Source organism: Nyctibius grandis, chromosome 2 (assembly GCF_013368605.1).
Source record: "Nyctibius grandis isolate bNycGra1 chromosome 2, bNycGra1.pri, whole genome shotgun sequence".
NCBI lineage: Eukaryota > Metazoa > Chordata > Aves > Nyctibiiformes > Nyctibiidae > Nyctibius > Nyctibius grandis.
In genome coordinates, this window is record NC_090659.1 from 81,004,426 (window position 1) to 81,030,414 (window position 25,989).

General features: G+C 35.3%; 1 protein-coding gene across 3 annotated transcripts in view; it reads left to right on the forward strand.

The window, feature by feature from the left end:
* Positions 1 to 25,989, forward strand: part of DACH1 (dachshund family transcription factor 1) — a 382,319-nt gene that overhangs the window by 173,494 nt on the left and 182,836 nt on the right. For all 3 annotated transcript variants that reach the window (XM_068421222.1, XM_068421205.1, XM_068421212.1), the window contains exon 3: positions 17,686 to 17,847. In XM_068421222.1, coding sequence (XP_068277323.1) covers positions 17,686 to 17,847 — 162 coding nt within the window. The remainder of the gene's footprint in view (positions 1 to 17,685; positions 17,848 to 25,989) is intronic.

Sequence of the window (25,989 nt, forward strand, 5' to 3'; positions counted from 1 at the left end):
GTGTGTATACACACACTATCAACTTTATCAAAAGTATGAGCACCAAAGGGATAATGTTATAAAATTGAATCACCAGTAGCCATTGAAGATACTTTCCAGTTTCAGTAAAGATGCTGGGATTAAAGCATGTAAGTCCAATCTTAAGGCAAGAATGAATTTTTATGTAAGATGATACATGTCTTCCTTTCACAGTTGCTTTTTATGCTGCCTTAAAACATGTCAAAATAATCCCCAGCAGAGGAGCCTAAAAGGCATATCAGCTCTGTGGTTATGTAAATCGAATTGAGTGCTTTACAGCAGGTTTAAGATTTTTATAACTCAGGAGTTGTTAACAGCCAGCTGGTTTGTATCTGTTTTTTATGGTTATTCTTGTCATAGGCAGCCTCCACAATTTTTAATTATATTTTATGGTATGTGTTTTCCCTCCTCTTGAATCCCACAGCCACTCTTTGCTTCAAAAGATATTTTCCACTGGGAAGAGAAGAAGCATTGCTTTGGGACTCCATCATTAGAAATACTGTTGTATAATTACCTCCTGGTAACAACAGTGGAGTGTGAATCTCCATCGCAGATCTTTAACTTGCTATGCCAGGATGGAAATCTGTAGTATTCTGCACACATGGTTAGGATGTGATGCCTGCAGCCCTTAGCTCAGATTGTTGTCTTCTGCTTTTAAAGAACTGATTTACAGTTTTTATTGCCTTCACGATGCAAAATCCTCTTTGCTTCACACTTCAGGTTTGAATACATGCTTTATGCTTTGCAGATTTGGTTACATTCTGTGTTCTGGATCACCACTCATTTTGTAACATAGGTTCTCAAAAATACTGTATTTTTTATTTATTTTAGTGACTGCAACAGTGATAGTGGACAAACATAATCTTTTAAATGTTTTTATAGCAGTGTAATTTCTAGACTATAGTCTGATTCCCATCTGGAGTAGAATTATTTTAAAATATACAGAAGAGCACTTTTCTCTGTTTGAAAATAAAAACACCATACCTGACAGCCTGAAAAGCCAGTGCCTTATTTTTTGTTAGACTTTGAGAAGTTATGAAATATGTAGTTATATATAACTCTGAAGACATTACCAGAAACTGTGCGTTCTTGAATGTTTTACAGCATTTTGTGTGTGTCCTCCCTCTGTGAAAGGAGACAGACCGCTCTCTAATTGTCTTTAATGGTAGATGCTCCTATTGAAACACCTCCTCTCCTTGCAGATGTAATGATGTAAGAGCGAGAATCTTAAATAATTGATCAGATGGAGAAAGCTGTTTGTAAGATGGTTAAAAGACTGTTAAGCTTGACAACTGTAAGATAAAGACTACTGTAAGACTCTTTTTAGGTGAGGTTGAGAAAATTAACACTTGTTTTTAGTTACAGTCTAAAATAGTTACAGTCAATCTCACTTGAAAAGCCTGTTTTGAAAGTGTAAAGGAAATAATTTATGCTTTTGTGTTGTATTCCACGAATTGATTTGTGTAATCCAGTTTCATTATTTTAACAGACTGAAATCAATAGAAGTATTATCATCATACCTAATATATTCAGACATTATGACTCTATAGATCTTCTTGTATTACACAATATTATATTTAAATTTGAATGTTAAGTGTTTATTCTGACCCACTTATGTTATAATGCCTAATGTCAGCAGCTTCTGAACTACAAATTCAAATATCTGTCTCTGCTGCATTGTCTTTATATTAATTTCTAGAACTACACAGGAGCATACCGTGTAACTAAACATAAATACAGAAGATAAATACTTATTATCAGAATTTATTTATTTGGAAGAGTTTTCTTTTTTTAATATAATTCAGCAGGAAATTCCAACATCCTCAAAACAGTTAGCTTTAAAACTACAAGGCTGCTGAAAATAAAGTTGGAATATTGGTAAAAATATGCTGATCTTACCAAAAGACATTTTGGACGTTTTATCATATTATTATTTTCATTTTTTTCCAATATTAATCTGATTTGATAAAGTTATGAGTGCATAGGAAGACTAAAGGTGTAAATATTAATAGTAATTACATTAACAGCAAAAATAAAGAAGTCACTGCTTCCAAACACCTAAGATAGGGGTGCAATCAGTGCAGAAATGATACAATAGGAATAGCATGTACTAAAACTGCAAGGTACATATTATATTATTTTTTAAAAAAACACATTATAGATACATAGTATATTATTTTGTAAAAGAAATACAAGAATACTCATAGACCTTATGTTTACCAGTTTAGGTACATACAAGATACTTAATGTGTTAGGAATTAGAGTACTGCAGCTATAGTTCAGAGTGCTGCAGCTACAGTTCATGGCTTCACCTCTCAGTTACCCCATCCAGAACTGCCTGTATTTGCTAACCACGACCTGCAAAATTAATCGTAATTTTTTTCTTCTCTAGGACTGTTGAGGATAGCGTGTGCTATTTAATGATATTTATTTGTTCAGGGTTCCAAAATATATCTACAGATGATACCAGGGAAACTAAAACTAATATATTGAATTTTTAATTACTTCTTGTAGCCATATTTTAACAATTTGAAATAGAAATAATTCTATATTGAAAAAAATGCTGCTCTAAGGCAGTATTGAGCCTGCCCTAAAGTCTATGTTTGGCTACCAGTGAAGCTCTCAGAAAATGGAAAGATACCTCCATATTTCAATTAGGCAGTAGTATTTCAAAGAAGATACCCTTTGGGTGTTACTGTGTGGTCTGCAGTACTTTACCTCCTTGGAACAATTCATTTGAACAAGTAAAAGACACAGTTTTGACTTCAACTGAATTAGATAGTTTCTATAGTTGTCAGATATTATCCATAAAGGTATTTTACAGGAACAAAGTCTATGCTAGGATTGATTGAACCAACCAATCTGGAAAAACACATTAACAACTGAAGAGACTGTTGTTCACATAAGGCTTTAATGTATTAACTTATGCTAGATGGACCTTTGCATGAGAATTTGCCCCAATGTTAATACTTCTCTGTTTAAAAGAAACATTATTTTTCTCCCTTTTGTGTGTGTGTACACTTCATTTTGGATTAGAAACAAAGTTGAGAATGGTGCTTTCACAAAATATGTTCTTAACTCTAAATGAGTGTAGAGATAGATAAAGAATTATGTATTTTCCTACAGTATCCTTGAACAGGTAACCTGTTGTACTGGTTCTCAAATATACACCTGTTTTTTCCTGTCTGTAAAGGATGGAAAGATTGTTAGATAATCATATTGTTCCTCTTTATTTTCAGGCCATTTTTTTTAAAGGTCTGATGGCTTTACAGTACAATTAGATTAGAAGTATATTTTTTAATCCTTAATATCCTGTTTTTCAGAATACGACTTCCTTTACAGTCAACAAAAAAATAACTAATCACATTTTACAAACATAAGGTAAAATCATTATATTCCCTGTTGTTATTGTCAATGATTTAGAAACAGCACATATCACATTTAACTAGCTTAGATAATAATAGAAGGATGGGGATTTTTTAAATTTTCTTTTATTTTCATAGTGCTCTAAGTAGCTTTCAGGGAATGAAGATTTTTTGACAAATGATCACAAATTGAGAGTTATTTTGACCCTTATTGGAAAAATGCTAAACTCTTGATCTTATTCCCTCCTTGTTTCAGAATTTCAATTGACCATATACTAACTTGAATTTCAAATTAGTAAAAAAATCTTGTATCGGTTAAATTGATGGTTTTAAGAAAAAAAACTCCAGCTAAACTAACAAAAATCTTAAATGTTTATTTTCTGTTATTCGTTAATGCCTCCTGGGCTCAGAAGTGTTTTGTGACCTTTTAAGGTGCATGGTAAATTTGAAAGCAATGTTTCACTTTCATAATTCTGTTGTGGATTTTTAGCCATGGACACTTTGTACTGAAGTGCTGCTCTCACTTCTCAGGCAAGTTTAGTTTGCTTTTTATGGACTTTATTTGACTTTATAGATTTAGAACTGGGGCTGATAACAATATTAATACCTGCTTTGCACTTTATTTTTGCAGCTTTGTACAATTCTTGGCTGATTTAAATTAATAATCCTTCTGTAAGATAAGGAAGTATTATCTCCATCTAATAGGTAGATGTGAGTAAAATTAAAATTTAGATGACATATCTGATACCTTCTGGTAATATCAGAATTAAAATTCAAGAGCCTCTTATTTCTTCTTCTGTTCTTTTGTTACAACAATCATATTTTTAACTGAAAAGGCAAACTACTTCAAAACTAATTCAGATATTATTCAGATATTTTCTTTCGGTGTCTCTTTTCAAGTTCTTCTTGCTACTCACTAAGGATTTCTGTGGAAGGGATGCTTGGCACATGTGGTTAAGCAGAGGTCTTGTAGGTGTGGAGTAATGATCTGTTTGGATTTATTTTACAACTAATTGAAGATAAATCAGAAGAAAATGGCAGACAGGAGAATCAGACAAGCCATCAGCTGTCTAACCAAGTGACTGACCTAGGGGCATCTCTAAAGCTGCCAAAATAACTGTTTATAGAATCTGTCAAAAAGCCAAATCCTACTGCTAGAAAAAATATCTTCCATAATTTGGCATCTGGGCCTTTTGTATGAACACATAGGATGAGAAAAAGGAAGTAAATACATGGTGAAGTATTTTGTGCCAAAGGCATTCTGCAGATATTATTGCTTCTGTTAACACGTATGAAATACTCGATACTAGGGAAGGACTGATTTGGGGAGAGAGAGCACAAAGGTAGGAACTTTGAATTAGACTAAAGTTTAATGTTTTAGTGTTTATATGGTAGCTTGAAATAAAAACGTTGGTTAAAATATCTCTTTTCTAAAAGGATAAGATTAAGGTGAGCTGATGCTGCAACTGGATGCAAAAATTATTTGATCCTGTTGATAAAGTTGATATTTCATATGATGGTTTGGGTTGGAAGGGACCTTACAAGATCATTTAGTTCATCTTCCCTGCCATGGGCAGGGATATCTTTCACTAGATCAAGTTGCTCAAAGCCCCATCCAGCCTGACCTTGAACACTTATCCCCAGTGACGGGGCATCCACAGCTTCTCTGGGCAACCTGTTCCAGTGTCTCACCACCCTCATCATCAAAAATTTCTTCCTTATGTCCAGTCTAAACCTACCTTCCTTCAGTTTAAAACCATTGACCCTTGTCCTGTCACTACAGGCCTTGGTAAAAAGTCTCTCTCCATCTTTCTTATAAGCCCCCTTTAAATATTGAAAGGCTGCAATAAAGTCTCCCCGGAGCCTTCTCTTCTCCAGGCTGAACAACCCCAACTCTCTCAGCCTTTCTTCATAGGAGAGGTGTTCAAACCCTCTGATAATTTTTGTGGCCCTCCTCTGGACTGCTCTAACAGGTCCATGGCTTTCTTGTGCTGTGGACCCCAGAGCTGAACACAGTACTCCAGGTGGGATCTCACGAGAGCAGAGTAGAGGGGAGAATCACCTCCCTCGACTTGCTGATCATGCTTCTTTTGCACAGCCCAGGATACGACTGGCTTTCTGGTGTTCTGTTAGTTTGGTGTAGAAATGTCAACAAACTGTTCATTTAGGAGACTAGAAGTATGAATGCATCCAACATTCCTGTATATCATCATTGTAGGAGGCAATCTTTTTTCCATGCACTGAGGCCATTTTATAACTCATTTTGTATTTCATACTCTTTCCTATGAGGAATATCAATCACTTATGCTTGAATGGTAGCAATTTCCAACGGAAGTGGAACATTTCACTAAGTTTCACTAAAGTTTTCCTGCAACGTAAGCTTTCTTACAACAAATGTGAGAATGGAAAAAAGCTACTTGTAAATATTTTTCTTCAAAAACATGGTCAGTTTAGACAACACTACAGTGCCACTTTTGAAATGTGTTTTATGTAGCTGAGAAGGGCAGGGTGTCAACAGCAAAGGGAGAAAAATGTAAATAGAAGTGCATGTACACTCTTCAGATTTGATCATGATACTATATTGTGCATATATGAATGTCTCCATAGATGATATGGCATCTTTATTAAATATCGTAGCTGGAAGGACAGAATCATGTTGATTCATCTGCCTTTATGATGTGAACCCTCACTGTATACTATCCTTTGGTTAGCTTGCAACTTAGATAAAACACATTTCTCTCGTGGCCTGTTATTGCCATTGAAAATCTGTTTTGATAGATGGAGGAACTACTCTTTTTCAAGCTTTGCAAAGAAATATATCATGTGACTAATACATCCAATTAAAGAACAGAACAAACAAAGAGAATGCTAGAAATAATCTTCTTGAACCACTAACAGAGAAAATTTCCGTAATTTATTGGCTGTAAGTGTATCACAAAATTAAATTCAACAATAGACTTGCATCCTTTTAAAAAGTAATTCCTGTGTTTCCAGAACTGAGCATGTGTTTTAACATGTCTTAACTACTGATTAAGAATTCAATTTTAAAGAAACTCAACAATTTAGTATAAGGAATTGCAACAAACCCAGTCATTTCCCCTTGTTTCCTCTGAAAGTTATGCATGCCAAAAAAGCTTGGAGTTCTGTATGTTAGCAGTCCATGTGGCATGTTTCAGAGCTCATGTGTTCTTCACTTGACTTTAGAAAGTGGCCACCAAGCTCATTGGGATGTGTAGTGCCAAATGCTGTAAATTATATTCAAAGTTTAGACTTGAAATTGTGTTTGCTGCCTGTATGACTTCCAAAGTGACTTCAAATCAACATTATTATCAAATCATTAGAATGTGCATGTTGTTCTGATTTCTAGGGTGAAGTAATACCAGTGCTCCTATTCAATTTTCCAAACGATTCATAAGGAAAATTTTGGTCTGGAAGTTACTGTGTTCAAGACTAGTAATGTCTAGAAATTACCAAAGAAATGCATATACACTGCTTATCAGAAACAGGCTATGCATATTTTTATGGACATTCTCTCCATGTGCTTCATCTGCAGTGTTGATAGTCTCATTGCTAAGTATTGAGATTGCATCTTGCAGTTGGTTGAAGTTAGATTAGTCATGGTTGGGATAAAAAAGTGAATTATTACCTAGATACTAATTAAATTTTTGTCAACTATTTTTATTACTCACTTTGTGCTAAACGTGCAGTCCATCTTGCCAATCTGTATGTCAGAGAAGTCTAAAACTTGGAATTTAGAAATGATAAGAAAGAAGGTCATAACCCAGAGGAATGCAAAATTATAAAAAGCATGTTCCATTCTAGTCTTGTGTGAGTGTTGACAAGGTGTATGAAAGTGATTTCCAGTAACAGATTTGTGAAAATCCTGATCTATTGATAGCCTGTTCATTAATGGCTGAAGAAAAGATTTATTAAATTATCTGCTGCAAATTATAATCTAGTTCTCCCTACAAAATATGGAATACTGTTATCAACATATTTTGTCCATTGATTGACGCCACCAATTTGAGGAGCATGGTAACATAAAATTGTCTTCTACAAAGTATTGTTAGCAGTGTACACATATTGTCTGATTTACACATGATATAATGAGGATTTCTTGGGGTTCTGCCAAAGACAATATTGGGACCCCCGTATGCTTACATATTTGGTGAGCTTTGAATATGTGTCCATAGTGAGGTAGACAGTGGTACCAGTCAGCTATTGTCTTCAAAGATCAAGCTTTTTGGAAGCGTGTGTGATCACGTCTGTAAATCTGAATTTACAAATGGCTGCAGTTTTTCATAATACATACTGCAATTGCATTCACAGAATCACAGAATCACAGAATGTTAGGGATTGGAAGGGACCTCGAAAGATCATCTAGTCCAATCCCCCTGCCGGAGCAGGATTGCCTAGACCATATCACACAGGAACGCGTCCAGGCGGGTTTTGAATGTCTCCAGAGAAGGAGACTCCACAACCTCTCTGGGCAGCCTGTTCCAGTGTTCAGTCACCCTCACCGTAAAGAAGTTTTTCCTCAAATTTAAGTGGAACCTCCTGTGCTCCAGCTTGCACCCATTGCCCCTTGTCCTGTCAAGGGATGTCACTGAGAAGAGCCTGGCTCCATCCTCTTGACACTTGCCCTTTACATATTTATAAACATTAATGAGGTCACCCCTCAGTCTCCTCTTCTCCAAGCTAAAGAGACCCAGCTCCCTCAGCCTCTCCTCATAAGGGAGATGTTCCACTCCCTTAATCATCTTCGTGGCTCTGCGCTGGACTCTCTCTAGCAGTTCCCTGTCCTTCTTGAACTGAGGGGCCCAGAACTGGACACAATACTCCAGATGCGGCCTCACCAGGGCAGAGTAGAGGGGGAGGAGAACCTCTCTCCACCTGCTGACCACACCCCTTCTAATACACCCCAGGATGCCATTGGCCTTCTTGGCCACAAGGGCACACTGCTGATATGGTGGGGACTGTAGAAAAGTAACTGCATGTTTGTTTTTGTATTATAAACAAATACAATAATTATGTATGCATTATAAATACCACGTTTTCTCCTTTGATATTATTAACGGTCTTCAGATGCTTACTTTTTGAGTACCAGGCAATTCTGAGGTACAAACCAAAAGTATTTAGAGATGTCACTCTGTGATAACATCATGGGCTTGAGAGAACTCCCTCGATTTGGGGTCATAATTTGGCAATGCTTTGACTGGGTGCTGGGACGAGACACAAGTGCACAACATCCCACTGTCATGCCACGGATTGCATTGCAAAGAGATATGGGTGCCTTCAAATGTAAGAAGCCACCAGAGTGTGATTTGTCTAGTGTCTTGCTCAGCACTCAATGTGCTGCCCGTGGAATTTAGTATCCTGTTACCCAGTGCAACAAGTAGAGCATATAGGTGAGAGAAGGCTGGCTCTAAGAATTGTCTGCCTTTTCATCTGAAAGCAGGACTACACAGTGTTCCCCGTAAGTCATTATCACAGCTACTTTGTACAGTATCACAGTCCTGCATCACAGTATAATGCTCTGCTATCACTGTGCTGTGATAGTACATTTAGCCCCATGCCTTGCCTCTGGCGTGGTGTAATGCATAATGGATCTGACGAAACTTTAAAAAGAAAAGAAAAAAAAAAGCGCCCCAAAGCCCCACAGTGCAGCTCTTGAAGTTACAACACTTCGAGTGAATAGAGGGATGAAGGAGCAGAGAGGACTCTCCTGACCCTTACAGGTGAATTCTTTACTTTTTGAAATGTGAAAATTCCCTTACTCAACTTTCTGTGTTAAAACAATGGCATATATGCCTTGAAATAACCAGTGGATTTCTGGAATTTTTCCAGCATTATATTGACTTCTGTCATTATAATGCTTGGTGCAACTTGCTTTGCACACTGCAAATACAGAGAGGCAATCAGAAGAACGTTATAGAATTTGTCAGTATATGTTATAATATAAAGGTTTCTGTTTTTGTTTTTGGGGGATGGGAAACAATATCTACTTTAAAGCTAAATATGACAAAACGGTCAAAAATTGTTATTTAAAGGTGTTTTAATTTTTTTTTATACATGTAGCATATTCTTACACTGTTAATGAATAATCCTATGAAAACTTTCTTTAAAATATCTTGAAATAGTAGTTTCTATTTTAAAGGTCTACTGAAGACACACTAATGAGGAGCTATGATAATATTTCATCTTAGTTAGGGAAGGCAATTGTTTGCAGCTAAAGCCCTGCATTCTTTTCCTTCTCTTTTCATGAGTAGGAATAATGCTGTTTTCATTTCTTGGGGAAGGCAGGAGCCTGAAATAAGTCTGTAGCTGACTCTTCTTGTGCACCGAAAGTGAGAATCTAATCTTGCTTTCTTTGGGCAAAAACGTTGCTTTGGGACCAAAGCAATAAGGGCCACAAAGGCTTTGATACCACACTGAGTAAATATCGGTGGGCTGTTTCTTCAGTTTGTGGACCCGGTGCAGAGAACAGGTCCCTCTGCGGGCACATCCCTCCCACCAGAAGGCTATAAAAGCTAAAACTGCACTGCTGCGGTCCACAGCTAAAATCTCATTTTATTCTGAACTTGTTCTGATGCCACAAATACTTGTACACATGAATAAGTTAAATTTCACACACATGATTAGGCATCTGGACTACAGTGGGTCTATCGGAAAGAATTTGGCAAATCTGTTTGCAAGGCTGAGCTTGGAAGTTGTAGGGAGATGTATTTCCACGGGGCCATCAGGCTGCCTCAACAGTGTTTGGATATTAGTTTAATCAAAGAACTGTGTGCCATTACCCCAGAATCTGTGTCAAGCTGAGGATTAGGTTTATAAAAAAAACTACAAAAGCTCCTGCTGGTTGAAAGATTATCAGTATTTAGCTACATTACTGCTGTTACAGGCTTGAACACATCCTTTCAGTATTTTTGAATTGTAGCAGTGTTACAGTTAATTAATTGTATTTGTCTAGTTATAAATTAGACTAAAGTTAAAGGCTAAGGTTTTATTAAACACTGCTGATTTTCTTACTGGTTTTGACTGTGTAACAAACTGAAACACACTTCTCTAAACTGTACTCAAAGAATATGTCAATAAAAGACATTGTAGTTAGTAAAATCTAAGAATGTTAAATCAAGAAAATTCACAGAACACCAATAACTACCAGTAACTGTCAGTAACTGTCATTATGTTAAACGTTTTAATTTCTCATAACAGCAAAAATAGTGTTGTGAGAACATGAGATAATACACACAAAAAGAAGAAAGGAACTTCTGTTCGCAAAAAGTGCAGGGAAGTTGTTCCCATAATAAGTCATTCTATTAAACAAGAGCCATTATTGCACTCTAGCAATGCAAATGTAAAACAGAAAGTCTGTTAGGAACCAAGCATCATTGTTAGCATAATATATTGTTAGTATATATATTTTCCCTTCCCACATACTTCTTTTTTTTTTTGGAATTGCGTTAAAGAGATTGTGGATCAAGATTCGACACTTAAGGAAAAGTATTTTTTTAAATTGTTCAAAGCTGACCTCTGCTTTTAAAAAGGCTTGATCTGCACTTTTTCATCTGTTTAGGAGCATACATTTTTGGTTAAGAAATTGAAGACAATCTCTTTGTCTTTTTCCTAAGCTGGGGAGGTTGAGATAAAAAAGAATGCCTGCTTTAAAAGTCACACATGGCTGTAATTTAAGATTTTTTTACCTCATTGTCTGTAACAGTTGAAAGAAACCTTCAATGAAAGTTTATTGACTAGGCCAATGCCTGAGGCAATAAAGGTTCATTTATTACCAGTTTCTTGGCTGTTTTTCTTCTTCTATTTTTCCGTTAAACTCATAGCGTAAGATAATACTTCACAAAATTAAACCTTTGACCTTCTGTGGAGTTAAGTCGCCTTTGATTAGATAAAGTAACAATTTATGGTCCAGCATGAGGTTGCACATGAAATGAATAATGCAACAGACTGAATGAGAACTGAGAATGTATTGCTTTTGAAAAGATGACTGTTGTTTAAGAAAGAATGTTCTCTCTTAATTGTATTGTAGTGATGCTGTATGCGTTCCAGTAGGATTTTAAACTGTTGCTGAAAAGTACAATATAGCCAGGCAGTTATGCAGTATGCATTCTTTAATTCTGTCACAATTACACAAAGCCAATAATAAATTCACAGATTACAAAACCCTGTTAACCTATAACAGCTAGTAATTTGTTGTGGTATTTGAAATGCACTTTATGATTTCTCTTTTTACTCTTCAGTACAAAGGAATAAATCCACAATAAAGAGTAATTTCATGGAATGTAAGTCCATCAGTTCCATAAATGGCAAATATTAGTGATAAAATAATTACATTTACACATTTTTTTTCAGCATCATTGAACCTGCCAGTAGTTCTCATTCAAAAAATACAGTCTTAAGTTTTATCTACTTTTAACAAAAAAATCAAGAGGATACTACTTCTTTCTAGGTCCATGTTTTATTTCTGCAACTGTGTTATTAATTATGGAGACACATTGTAAGTAAAAAGATTTTTAGATTTGAAGATTGCTTGGAAATTTAGCTCTTTTTCTTGTTTATTTTAAATGCAATACCCAGACCTCAAAATTCATATTGCAATTTAGGAGTAGTTACAGGAAAAAGGTCTGATTAGTCTGATGAACAACAGATGGTTTGAGCCTCACATGCACTGGTTTTCTCCCAGTGCAAGACTGGCAATTTCATTTTAGTTCTACCAGTCTAAACCAGATCACATGGCTGAATTAGTTCTAAGTATTCCTTCTTTAACAATGTTTAAAGTGCAGTTAGTTATTTCACTTTTTTTTTTTTTTTACATGAATCCTTTAATAACAGCCCTTCTAAAGATGTTAAAAAATTATCTAGATGAGCAGTTTGTGCTGAGCCACACAAGTTGAACAGGAAAATACAGCTAGAAGGGCCAGACAGGAATTTCTTGATTATCCCAAAATAACAGGTAATGAAATTTTTAGGGTATACCAATATTGTTGTATTGGATCAATCCAGGCAGCTTAACAGAAATAAGGCTTCTGGATAACTGTGGGATTCCAGGCCTACATTATACATAAAGAATGCTACTAATGAAACTCAGTATATTTTAGCAGAACATTATGGTCCCCTTTCTGCAATCCAGTCTATGTAATCAGACCTCTGTCCTCCTGCAGATTGCTTTCCCCTTCTCGTTTTATGTATTACACTATATAAAACACCCATTAGATCAGAGACTAAGGTTAGGATCCCATTTCTTTTGAAATAACTGCACAGCAGCGTAATAAGCTACCAAAAACTTGTACCTGAACTGCTGAAACCCGTGAAACCAGTGCAATAATCTACAGTGATCGGGGTCAAGTCCTAGGAGGTAACCCTACCTTTCTTTCTCAGGCAGAGTTTTTCAGGTTTTAGTATGAATTTTGCCCAAGTAAGAACCTCAATATGAAATCTGGAATTAAGTCAAGAAAAGACATGAATTATTTTCAGGTCAGTACCACTGCAATAAACTATAGGAAAAAGGATTAAGCATTAATTTGAAATGATGAAAGGAGTTCTTTCAGAATTTAGATGAGATTTGGACCTCCTCCCACACAATGAATAAAGCGTTTCTGCAGAATGATCTTTCCAGCAAATAAATGAAATTAAATGTAATACACTGCTGACAGTCATATTTTGGTTTTCTGCCTGTTCTGTGATGGCAAAGGTAAGGTATCTTGAAAATATTCTCAAAGTCCTAAGGAAAGAGGCTGTGAAAATGCATATATATATTACTGGATTTTTTATGTATGTCTTTTTATATATATCAAATATAATAGTTATATTAAGGAAGTGATCAATTATTTATTGGAATAACTATTAGGAATTATAATTATTATTAGGCGTAGTTATGTGAAGGAAGTTAAAAGTTAATTAAGATCAATTACTTAAATAATTTTGTAAGTTGTCCCAGGACCAAGTTTAGGCATACAATTCAAAAATGTGTATTTTGAGACATATTTGAGGCTGAAAAAATTACACTTGTAGGTCCTTTTCTTTTTTTTTCCTTCACAAATAGGGTCTGTTGTAAGCTGCTTGTGCCATCAAAACTGAAAGTTTTAAGAGCTCTCTCTTGAAGAAGGGAATAGTATTTGTTGGAAAGCAGAAACCCTGGATGGGATTTAGTGCCCACCAGTAATTTGTACACGTTTTGAAACTCTGTCATGGTATATGACAGCTCTCTTGGGCATTTTGCTTTTAAAACAGAATTGTTTTCTGAAGATGCTATGGTTTTTTGTCATTGTTTCCCATTTCATTCACTCATTTTTCAGCATTAGAGACCACACATACTGGGCATACTTCTGGTCTCATTCTCAGCCACGAAATTCTGACTTCAGTAGAGTTGCACGGGTGTAAATTAGACTAGAACTTGGCAGGAGAAAGCTTATGATTATATTTGGCAGAGGCAGCAGGCTGCAACTTTATTAACATAATTAACAGCTACAAACACACCCAACAGGCCAAAGTAATCTAGTGACAGAAGAGAGAAGGTCTTTGTAGGAAAGGATCATTCACGCTTTCTTTTGGTGTTCTGATTCTTGTACCTGAGTTCCTACTAAGGCTTGGAGAGCTTTCAATTGAGCTGTAATTCGAATTCATGCAGCTCCTACAAGACACCTTGAACAGACTTTTGCTGATGAGTCTATAGGAACTGTCAGCAATATAAAGATTACTTCAGAAGTGTGATGGTTCAATTGAACTTTACTTTCTCATGTTTTGCTTTTTGAATTAAATTGTTGGACAAGATTAATTGCATGCAGTAAGAGATTTAAATGAATAGCTTTATAAAGCATTAAAGTTCTAAGTATGTCACATGGGAAAAAAGCTGTAAGGTTTAAATGAATAAATGTATTTAATGCATAAAATGTCTAGGCTAATTTTTTAATTCCTTTACTAACATCTTTTATTGAAAAACCATACTTTATTCATCCATCTTAGTTATACTGCTGTGTTTGTGGTAATTTAATATTCCTGCTCTTCGCTAATCTTCTGGTTCAACAGAAGTAAACAATAGGTTTCATAAATTAAAAATACGCTCTTCAGAACATGCTTCTAAAGATAAAAAACAAGGCTGTAAACATTCATGACTGAAACAAACTAGATTGTTCAAATACTGCCATGATGTATCATGTATATCAATATGGCACTGATATCAGTTAGAATGCAAACAAGGTTTTAAATGATGTGCCCCTTCATTTCAGCTGGAGAATCCACTTTACACCATCTGCCTATCAGATGGTTAGGAACCAGGACTGCGTATTAATGCCACATGTTCGATTTTCTTTCCTCTTGTAATGGTTAGATTCATATTGCTAATAGCTGTGCATGAGCACTGTCGATGAAATTTGTGTGACGATGGAGTGATGAGATATTTATAAAGCTGCCTGTCTCGCTGCATAATCAGCAGGAAGAATGCCAGACATAAACAACTTATCAATTTCAGAATATTAATGACAACTACCATTGACTTTAATCCATTCAATATTTTGACCTGGATACTTTTTAACTGTTCAAATAAATATTTGTAAAGAATAAAAAATATCTAAGTGGCTCTTCAGGGTGATCCTTATTTCTTTCATTTCAGTTGCCTTTATAGGTGACTTCTAGTTATCTCATATTTGAAGATAAAATTTCTGTAGTGTAGAAAAGTGTGCCCCTCAGAAATTCCTCGGCTACTTGTAAGAGTAAAGTGATATTAAATAATGTTTAGGTCAAAAGGCTTTCTCAAACAACCAATTTAAAAAAATCCCATATATTTACCTAAGTATATACTCATACCTGAACTTTAAAGTTTAGAATTTTAAAATGTACATATATATACATAGCAGCTCATTAAGCTCTTCTGTTTATAATATATTTGTCTCCCTTTTTCTCTAGAGAGAAGCATTACAGCCTACTTTGGAGAGAAGAACTGAAGTATACTTTTTTTGCAAATTTTGTAGCAAAAAAGAGTTTGTATTTTAGTGGTTCTGCGACCAGGTCATTACCCCAGTGAGACATAATATTTACAGGTGGGCTCACAAGCCCAATGTCCAGTGTCTGTTTAACATGATATTTTTGGAAGCACTTAGAAACTGGAGGCCTGGAAGTGGAGTCACAGCCAAAAGTTTGAGGCCTGCAGTTGTATTCATTAGTTGTATCGTATTTGAATATTCCTCCGAAGGATTGTTCTTTAAAGATGCTAGTTTTAGCTTGTCAGTGATGTATATAAAAAAAGGAAGTATAGGTTATTGTATTGTTAATGAGCACAGGATGCAAACCAAAGTTCAGAGGTGCACCATCCCTTTTTCTGTGGCCTAATTTAGGGACTGTAACCAAATTTATATAATGTAAAACTTCATATCCTTCCTCTAAGGTAAAAATATCACTGGAAGCAATCCATGTTATTGTCAATACCTTCTTAAGATCAAAATGTGCACAATTTGTAATAGTAGAAGCAGCTAAAATAAAATTAAACCCTTGTATTTATCCACCTTCTGATTTGATTTTTGGCTTTTGGTACATCTTCTTCTACCTGAAATAGCAGTTTTCTAGATAATATTGATCTGCCTATGCAGAATGTAATTATCACATACTTGGTAATTCTCATTGCACTTGGAGGTGTTAGAAGTCAGCCTGTGAGGAGGGTTGGGAGGCTGGAACTGTTTGCTAATCTTTGTGCAGTCATGCAAAGAAATAAAGGAAAACAACCTTGAGCCAAGCCACAATATATTCAAAGGCACCTCATATGCCACCTCATTGTTTTCCCTGGGATGGCAGAGATGCCTGATGTCTGTTCACCTTCTGCCTTTTCCCTACTGGATTTTGCCTTCTGTCTCTCCGAATCTCTAGCCGAAAACATGGCAAGAATGAACTCGTTTTCCATTTAGGGAGGCAAAGGAGACAACCAGAGGCTCTTCGAAGCAATGGTGGTAGCAATATTTACCTCAGCAACCTGGGATTATTTGCTTATTTGGTCTTTCCTGCTAAATTGCACTCTTCCTATGCTGGGCAGCAGCCTGGGCCCACTAGAATAGTAAGTTGTGCAGTTAATTCCTCTTGAGATCCATAAGACACTTCACACCTCTCAGAGTAGCTGAAAATCAGACAAGCAGGCACCTTTAAACTAATTACACTGAGTTTTTTCCAGCCTTCTCCATGGTCAGGGCAAGAATCTTGATTCAAAATGACTGAGGGTGTGTTCTCCTTGTGTGGCATCACAGGCTGAGGGCTGAGATTGCATAATTGCGTATAGTTTACTTGGTTTAATGCCTTCTTTTTATTTTCTTACATTTAATTCTCTTTAATTTCCATCTCTGACCTCTGGATCAGTCATGTGGGGTAGGCAGCTCTTGTGAAGTTTGCACTGACTTCTCTCCACTGCTACCCAGGCTGGGGCAAAGGAATCTGAGCACTGTTCGGGGACTGCAGAGAAATTACCCTGCCTCAGGGAAGAGGGCAAAAACTTACCATGTTGTGTCTAATTTTGAGTTTTGAAGGCATTGCTGCACCATTTCTCTAAATGCTTTTGACAAAGAGAACTTTTCTTATTTTTGTAGAACATTATTGTAAATGGCTGAATAGCAGAAATTTGTTTTGGTAGGAAGAGCACTTGGATTGCCTGAAGGTAGCTTTGGGATTGGGATTAAATGGATTTAATAATTCCTTTTCTCATTGATAAATACCTTAATGCCTTGAAGTTTGGGGAAAGCAAAATAAGTATTTCACTAGTTCTGCTTTACTAATCTTTCTTTAAAAAACGCTTTCTAAAATGACCACATCTCCTTGCTGTTATGTGTGAAATGAGAAGTAAATGTCAGAGTTCTTTCATCTGTTACTCATAAATAGAAATTATAGACCTTTTTTTTTCTGTTTTCTTCAGCATGGCACACATTTGAGATCTAGAGGTTTTTTTTTTTTCTAAGTACAGTTATGCACATGTTCACCTATTCGTAACCAGACACTTAGGGCACTATTTCGAAGCTGTTAGATTTCTGAAAGCATGTAGTTGTATCTCCATTTAGTTATGATTGTGTTATGACTGCAGTTACTAGATACCAAGTTAAGGTTTAGGTAGACATATAGAAGTACCTATCTAAATAGGATGAGAAACATTTTACTTGAAAAAGTTGACAAAATTCAAATCAAACAAGAGTAATAATACTCTGCAATGTTCTCCATTCGTTACGTAGCAAGCATAAAGGAAGAGTAACAGTCTTAGTCCCTACAATAATGAAGAATCATAGAATAATGTATATTAAATTTTGTTCATACTTCTTTGCAGGCCTGACAGCAGCAGCTGCAGCAGCAGCAGCTGCCACCAACGCCGCCATAGCAGAAGCAATGAAAGTGAAAAAAATTAAATTGGAAGCTATGTCCAACTATCATGCGAATAATAACCAGCATGGAGCAGACTCTGAAAATGGAGATCTGAATTCAAGTGTTGGTAAGTCTCAGATACAGCATTATTATGTGTCCATAATGCCCTGATATTTTATTAAAATGGTGATCTTTCTGGACTTCCTCCTGAAGTCCTTGGTTTGGTGTAAAAAGTTGCATATTTGTTTTCCTTCTCTTACTGTTTGTAGTTTTATTTGTATCTGACCATTACACCAGCGTTCAGCATTGTTGTTACCATTACAAAAACATTCTTTCCTTCGCGGGTTACTTTTGCAGACTCCAGTTAATATTTTCCATGAAAGAAAGTGGTTTGATTGCTTAGAGTTCATTTTTCAAAGTACAGGTGGGGTGACAGATGATGGTGTCAAAGTGAAATTTAACAATGTCTCCTGCTCAGTGTGCTGGGTATCGACTTTAGGTAATTCAGAACACAAGCTTGAAAGCAAAATATTTCATACTTTCATGTGCCCTGTGACAAAAGGAAAACATACATACACAATAAATTATTGCCGTGCTGTGCAGTTCCTATCGTATTTTATTTTAATAAACACATTCTTAAAATGTAGTTAACAGGTTTTTCCATTTCTTAAGCAGCCATCAGCAACTCTTGTTCTTTCTCAAAAAAGAATTGTTTCAGTATACTTTATTCATTTGTTTGGACGATTTGTTTTGCTAAAGCATACTTCAAAGCTAGAGTAACTTTTTGTTGTTGTTGATTAAATCTTTAATCATCTGTGTGTGTCTGCTGTAAAATGTTTTGTTATGCCATTTCATTGTATTGGCTCCTTTTATCATGTTGAGACAGTATTAACTCAGTAACAGAAATTCAATGACAAAGAGGTACGTTCAGAAGACTGCAGGCAAGATTGGTGTATATTGGAAAAAAAAAGGCTTAAGATAGGGATTTTTGTTTGTTTTTATTTTGGCTCTTTTGTTTATTTTTTATTTTTTAGTTTTTCATCTCCTAAATACAATTATAATGAGTCTTAGAGACTTACGTACTAGCCTTAACATAAATATGTGTTTGTGAACAGCATTTCTGTACAGTTCAGTAGGCATCGGTAGGTAGGCTATTACTTAGAAATAATGTGAATTTCAGTTCAAAGCACCAGTTCACCTAGGCACACACTGTTCTAAATAGCAACAATATGTATGCATTACTGCATAAGGAGACAACCAAATTTTTTTGTTTTCCTTTTAAAGAAAGGCTTAAAAAAATGCCTCTGTGATGGTGAAGAAAATAGTCTTAAATTAGTTGTGTTAGTACTCAGAAACCAACACGTGCAGTCACTAGAATATTAGTGGAAAGATTGTCCTCTTGGAGAGAAGATAAGAGCGGGTAGAGAGCAGGTGTCTTTGAAGTCTGGGAGGAGGGGATATGTACAAATGAAGTGGAAGGACCAGGTGGCCCCTAACATACTGGAAGAAAAGTGAAGTAACGAGAAAGAGTAAAAAATGGCAATACAAACTGGAAGGATAAAGAGTCTGTACTAGAACTAGAAGCTAGTTTAGATTTGAATTTCAGACTTAGTTGAATGCATTATGTGAAATAAAGTGTTCGAATATTGGATTATGGGACTGTTATTCTGCTTGGATGTTCTAGTGACAAACCACTTGTACATCCATGAAAATGGAAAAGTTAACAGGTAATCAACATCTAAACCACGTGAAGTATTTGTAGAAGAGTGGATGGAAGGAATATCTGAATTTCCTCTGAGTAAAAAATAAAAAAAAGTATTTTGAAATCGTTGTTTGAGGCATAATTTAGATAACTAATCTGCTCTTACACAGCTTAATCATTTTCCCTGTTTAAGAAAATACATTCTAGCTATTTTAGTAAGGCAAAGTTAACGAAGCAATATTATTTATTGTCATTGTCAAAATTTCCTCTCAGCCTCTTAACTTACTTGTTAACTTCTGTTAATTTCCTGATTTAACTGAATGAATAATTGAGTTCATTTTGTTCTGAAAAAAATGACTCTTCTAAGTAGAGTGAATAGCATTCCAGTTGTCTCCATTCCACAAGGAATAGTTCTGGAAATACGGTGTGCTTGTCTGTGCATCCACTCTTGAGCTACACTTTTCCTTCGGAGGTTTTCTCAAAAATAGTTTGCATTTATTTTTTCTTTTATAGTGAGCCCTATCTAGTGTCCAGTGTTGGTTATGCCTATGGAGTCAGAGAAGTGATTCCTATTACTACTAATGCCAGGGTATGATTAGGTTCATTAAGAGTTAAGACTCTATTTATTAGTTGCATTTTTGAAAATTAGCTCATTGTATTATCTTGACAAGAACTCATATTTCAAAGGTGCTGCTTTGTAGATGTGTGCTTTTTTTTCTTGCTGTTTTTTCAGATGTTTATTTATGTCTTTTCAAATAAATATTATCAAATCTGTATACCATTAATGTTTTAAATTATGGCTTGTTAGGCATGAATTTCAAGTATTACGTTTACTGAATGTTGACAGGGAGAAGGAATAAAACAAAAGAAAATATCCTTAGTTTGGTTTTTGTTTTAAGTTATATTATGTGCCTGACCAAACCTAAAAGGAACAAACAAACTAACCAACCAGGCTAAAAACTTAACTGATATGTCTTAGCCCATATGTAACAGGCATTATGGTATGTTAGCGTATGTGGATTGATCATACCGTGTTCTTAGGCTGTTCCAATGCTTATGTAAAAGAAGATAAATAAAATATAGGCCCTTGATTGAATTGTCAGTTTTACTTCCGAATTGTCTTGCTTTTTGGTTTTAATCAGATGCTTAATGTGAGTCATAGAAGTAATTTTTGTAAATGAACATTGTATAATTATACAGAGCACTATACAAATTTATTAACTTGGTCCTTTGAAGCAATGGCCAAAAGTGAGTGAAGGGAGTTAAAGGAAGCCAATGATACTAATAAGTAATTATTTTATATCCTTCAGTTTTGCATGGTAACCTTGAGCTTGTATCCTCCCACCAAAATTATCATTTTAGAAGGGTGGGAAAAAGAAAAAAAAAAAGAAATTCCAGAGGAATCAGAGTGAGGTATTAGCACACTGAGTAAAATATATAGCTGCAACGCCTTTCTCCCCCATCCACAATCAATTGGATTCTTTTAGTTTAATATTTACTTGCTAAGATGAGATGCTAGTCTGCATGGTGATAAACAGTCTGCTACTGGCATCTGAAGGTGACCTGTCAGTTCATATGGACAAATCTCCTGCTTACTGAAATGTACAAAATAAATCATTAAAGCAGGCAGGTGCTCATTCCCAGATTTAAATCACCATAGATTTATGATTTGAATTAATGCTTCATTTGGTCATAGAAATAGATGCTGAGACAAATGATATGCAGTGGTTGGGGCTTCCATACTGTAGCCATCCTAATATTGATTACTGAGATGTCTTTGCAATCTCTTGTTTATATCAAGTACTGTCTTGTGACAGCTTTGCTGATAGGAGCTACATTGCAGATAAGAAGGAAAAATGTCCTGGGTTCTTTTTAGTGGCAATTCTACATACAACATGCAGGATAGATAAATTATTGTGTTTTTGTTTAGAAAATGAATTCTGTATGGCAGCAAACAGAAAAAGATTATACTGTGTGTTGGGTTTTTAAAATTTAATTGGAGAATTAAAAGAAAGAGAGTGACAAGGTCAGACTTTAAATTTAAATTGAAGAGGTTCTGCTCTTTGTCATATTAACATCTTAGGATGATATTAGGATCAGTTGTATATTTACTATCTAATACTCCAAAGTTATAGATAGGTAAAGCAGGTCAATTGTTTCCTTGCTGCTTAAGTATTTACTGCTCTGCTATCATACTTCATTAACATGCAGCAGCAAAAGATAGAAGCCTTTGAAAATAAAGATGTTTAAAGCTATTTCTGTGAGCTAGGCTTTGCTGTCTATAACTTGACAAGGAAGTGAAGAACAGTCCCTATACTTTTGCTTCCCAAACATTTTATGTAATGAAAACACTACGCATACACTTTAAGGAATACTCAAAGGATTTGTAAAGACCTTTGCCACTTGCTAAAATCTGACTCATAAAACTTGTAAACAACTATCAACAATAGTAAATTATTTGCTTAGTAGGAAATGAGTTCATATCTATTCAAAATGGGATCTCAAAACAGATGTCGCAAGAAAATCTCATTGTTTAAACTATATTCGTACAAAAAAAAATGCTATTATTTCTTTAAGGAAGTGAAGCAATCATGAAGACTTTGGTGTTCTCAGTTTCTAAACACAGTTAGGAAATACAAGGCAACATTTTACACTTGGCTAGCACATTAATCCATAAACAACCACAAAATGTGTTGAAAATTAAGAGGTTTTCTTGGCATGTTAGTTTTCCTGTTCATCTGCATTACCTTGCAATATTTAAAATTATGAGACAAACGCGAGGTTTCCTGTGATCTGTTGTTCAAAAGTAATGGTTGCTTGCATACTTATTGCTCTTTTTTTTCATCCAGAATCAGAGATAAAATGATTTAGGCGAAATTATTTTTCTCCAGTGACCTTGCCCAATATAGAACAGTACAAAATGCAGTCATTTCCTTTTTCTAAACACACGTGTCTTTTGAAGGAAAGAATTACTTTTATGGTTTCAGGAAAAAGTCTTGGAGACCTTGAAAAAGCAAATAAAAGGAAACAGAGAATGCAGGCCACTGAGCACAGCTCTGCAGTTGCACATCTGATTCTCTGCCTTGGCAATGTTAATGAACTTCAAATCCTCCCTATAATTAGATGAGGGAATTGCTTATATTTTCAAACAGATGATGCTGCTATAATGAAACGATTGACAGGGAACTTAAGAGTGTCTACAGTAGTCATTTGGTTTCCGGGTTTTTGTTTTTTTTTTTCTTCCTTTTTTTTTTTCCTTTTTTTTTTTTTTAAGTGTAAAAAGAAGATTGGCTGTAGATACAGGTCCTGGGAGAGGTAGTAATTTACACAGAATGCTATGACAGGTGTCTTTGTATAGCACAGAAATAAAATTGAAGAGAGAGGAATGATGGGCAGGTACGGCAATTTTTTGGGAGGGGGTGTCCTGTGCTTGTTCTACTTGGGTTCTTTAAAAGGGGCCGAGACTCAAGAGATGAATCCGGATTGAGTGCACAGCTGTAACTGCTGATGAGCTAATTGCTCCTTATCTCTCAGCCCCATTCATCTTCATTTTTTACCAATTACTGAGAATTATCTGTGTTCTCAGTTGGATATGAGAGTTAATCCTTTTTGGTTAAGCTGGCAGTACTGTGAGCAGATTCCAAATCATAGGGTGAAAAAGCCAGAGCAAGCTTGTTCTCAAACTCTCTCCAGTTCAATGACAGTATCTAGTTCATAAGAGTTTTTCTATTGTTTAACAGATTAAACACTGATTTTTTTTTTACTTTAGTGCTTTTATTAATGTGTATTTTTCTCTTAGTGTAAACTGAATGTGTATGTTCCTAGGTGGATGAATGTGCTCCCTTTCTAAATATATTCACTTGCAAAAATGAAAATAAAATAAACAATAACTTCAGACCAGAAAGATTATTTGCAGTATATCAGTGTTTATTGTATGATACATAACGCTTCTTTTAACAAGACAGTGCAGGCAACTTTGACATCATGTGACATAAGACAAATGCTTGTCAGTGACATATATCTACTTTTGTAAACTTCTTTGAGATCTGTGGATGAAAAGTGTTGTCTAGGTGCTACCAAAGACATAATCATAGAGCCTTAAGGACAAACGTGCTGTGTTGAGTGCATCGTATTTCAAGCTAAAGGAATGCTTTCATAAACCTGTGCTTTGGGAATGCACAGAATACCAGACACAAATCATTTGGTTATAGTCAGGTCACTAAACTTTGTTTTGGAATTTTACTTGTGTTCTTGATGGCATGGGGGAAAAAAATCTTGAATTTCATAGCTGAAATGTAATGTTAGTGTATCAGCCAAGAATATAATTTCTCTGGATCTGCTTCCCTAGCCTTTAGTTGTGATTGTTAAATTTGGTAAACAAGGCAACGGATTGAATCTTATGATCTGAACACCAGTTAGTGAATTAAGGGAATTATTAGCAAAGATTCAGCATTTCATGTTGGACAGTCAGTTGTGTTATGACGATGAGTCCCTCATCTAGATTAAACACTCATTGTGGGATTCATTGGAACAAATGTAGACATTTGCATCCAAGTTAAGTCACCTTAGACTCAGCAGACAGAAACAGGCAATTGTAAGGGTGATCCATCTCATCCTAAAGTAGGTGGCAAAAGTAGGCCAGATAAATTGCACCTTACAAGTGCTTAGTCGTGTGACTACTGAGTTGTAGTTACATAAAGAAAGTTAAATGAATGAATCTCACTCTCAATGCATGCAATTAATATTTTCTGGAATAAGATTTGAAGGAGTTAACAGGTCTTTTCCAAAACAGTGATACAGTAATGGCAAAATAGTGCCTGAGACACAGTGAAATGAAAAAGAAGAAAAAAAAGAATCTACTCTTCAGAAATAGCAGGTGAGAAGTTTAGGTATTCACCCAGAAAACTATAGATGTAAATATACTCACAAGTTTGTTCTGATTGTATAGGTATATTGCTTCAGAAGAGTGATTTTACCTACGTGAGACATACTGAGAGAACAGGCTTCTGAAACTGCAGAAGCAAAAGCTTCGTGCATGACATTTGTGCTCTGGGCCTGCTATGAAGCTGTATCAAGTTCATGGAAAAATCTAAATGATTAAGTCTATCTTGTCAGCAAGATTATAAAAAAAAAGGCTATTTATATTGTTTGATCACATTTACTTTATTTCCTGTTCCATACAAGATAATCCTAATTGGATAAATAGTTGGATAATTTAATCTTCGATGTGATTTTTTTCAAAATACGTGCTTTATCGTTATGGCCATTTTCCTTTTTAGTAGTGCCTTGTATGCAAATAATGAAATTGTTAAGCTTTTATTCAGTTTTGTTTCATCATTATTTGTTATTGGCAGTAAATATACTTAAACATGATACAGTGGATGTGCTATATTAAGAAATGTAAGATTAATACACACCTTATTTTGCTTAGTTATGATAATCTATGGGATCATTTTTCATAACTATTAATTAGAAGCTACATTTTTAAAAGAAAACACTAAACTTTATGATTAATAGTTCAGTTTTAGAAAATTATGTCTATGGTGGAATATGTGACGAACATATTTCTCTCATATGAATTGAATTATCATCATAAAAGTATGTATCTTTCCTGTGTTATAGACATATAAATACGCTATATTATGCATCAAAAATATTTTCTGTATAGTCATATAGACATTGAAGAAATATAGAATTATTGTTGTCATTCATATATAGCACAAAGGACCAAAAAAAATCTTTAATTTTTGGAACAGAATTAAAGAAGTACATCCTTTTCTTACTGTGGTGTGTCTGTTCCAGAATGATGTGAACTAGGCAACATCTCATTTGGGGCTTAAACGTAACTCAATAAAGATAAATTCTGGAGGGTTTTGTGTAATTAGGATATCCTGAAAAAAAAAGTGTCTCCTTTTTAGAGGCTAAGGCTGTCTTTGTACACATACGATGTCTGCCTATGCTATGTTGTCTATGTTCAAGGATGTTCAAGGGAGCATTTTTGGAGTTTCTCCAGGTAATGGGGAAAGGCAACCACAGTGCCTAAGTCAGGCGTCTTCTGTAAGAAATTTTCTTACATCGAGTCTGTGCCTGTAGAAAATTGCATACTGTGGCAATTCTTTAAAACTACATTTTATAGGCCTTTTCCCATCAACAATGTCAGGGGGATCTACGTGTAGATACATTGCCCTTGTCTCAAAGTTTGCATTCAAGTCTTAGAGATTCAACTGTTTATGATCAAGAAATCCATCTTTCTGCTTTATCATCTATGTGATAAAGCAGATAGATGAAGTCCATATTGCTGCAAAAATCAGAATGTGAAATCACTACATCTTTTATATGAAAAGAAGTAATATGTACAGTAGAGGAAGGGGACAGGCAAGCAAGGGAAGGATACTGTCCTGTGAAGAGGTAGGCGGTTTATCCTAGAGGTCAGAATTTCTTCTTATTTCTTTAAGCTCATTGTGTGACAATATAGGTAAGGCACTGAGCATGCTTTTAGGTTACATCTGTCAGATATGGACATTTTCCGTTTGCAGCCCAATCTTGACTGCCAGTCCAATACTAGAA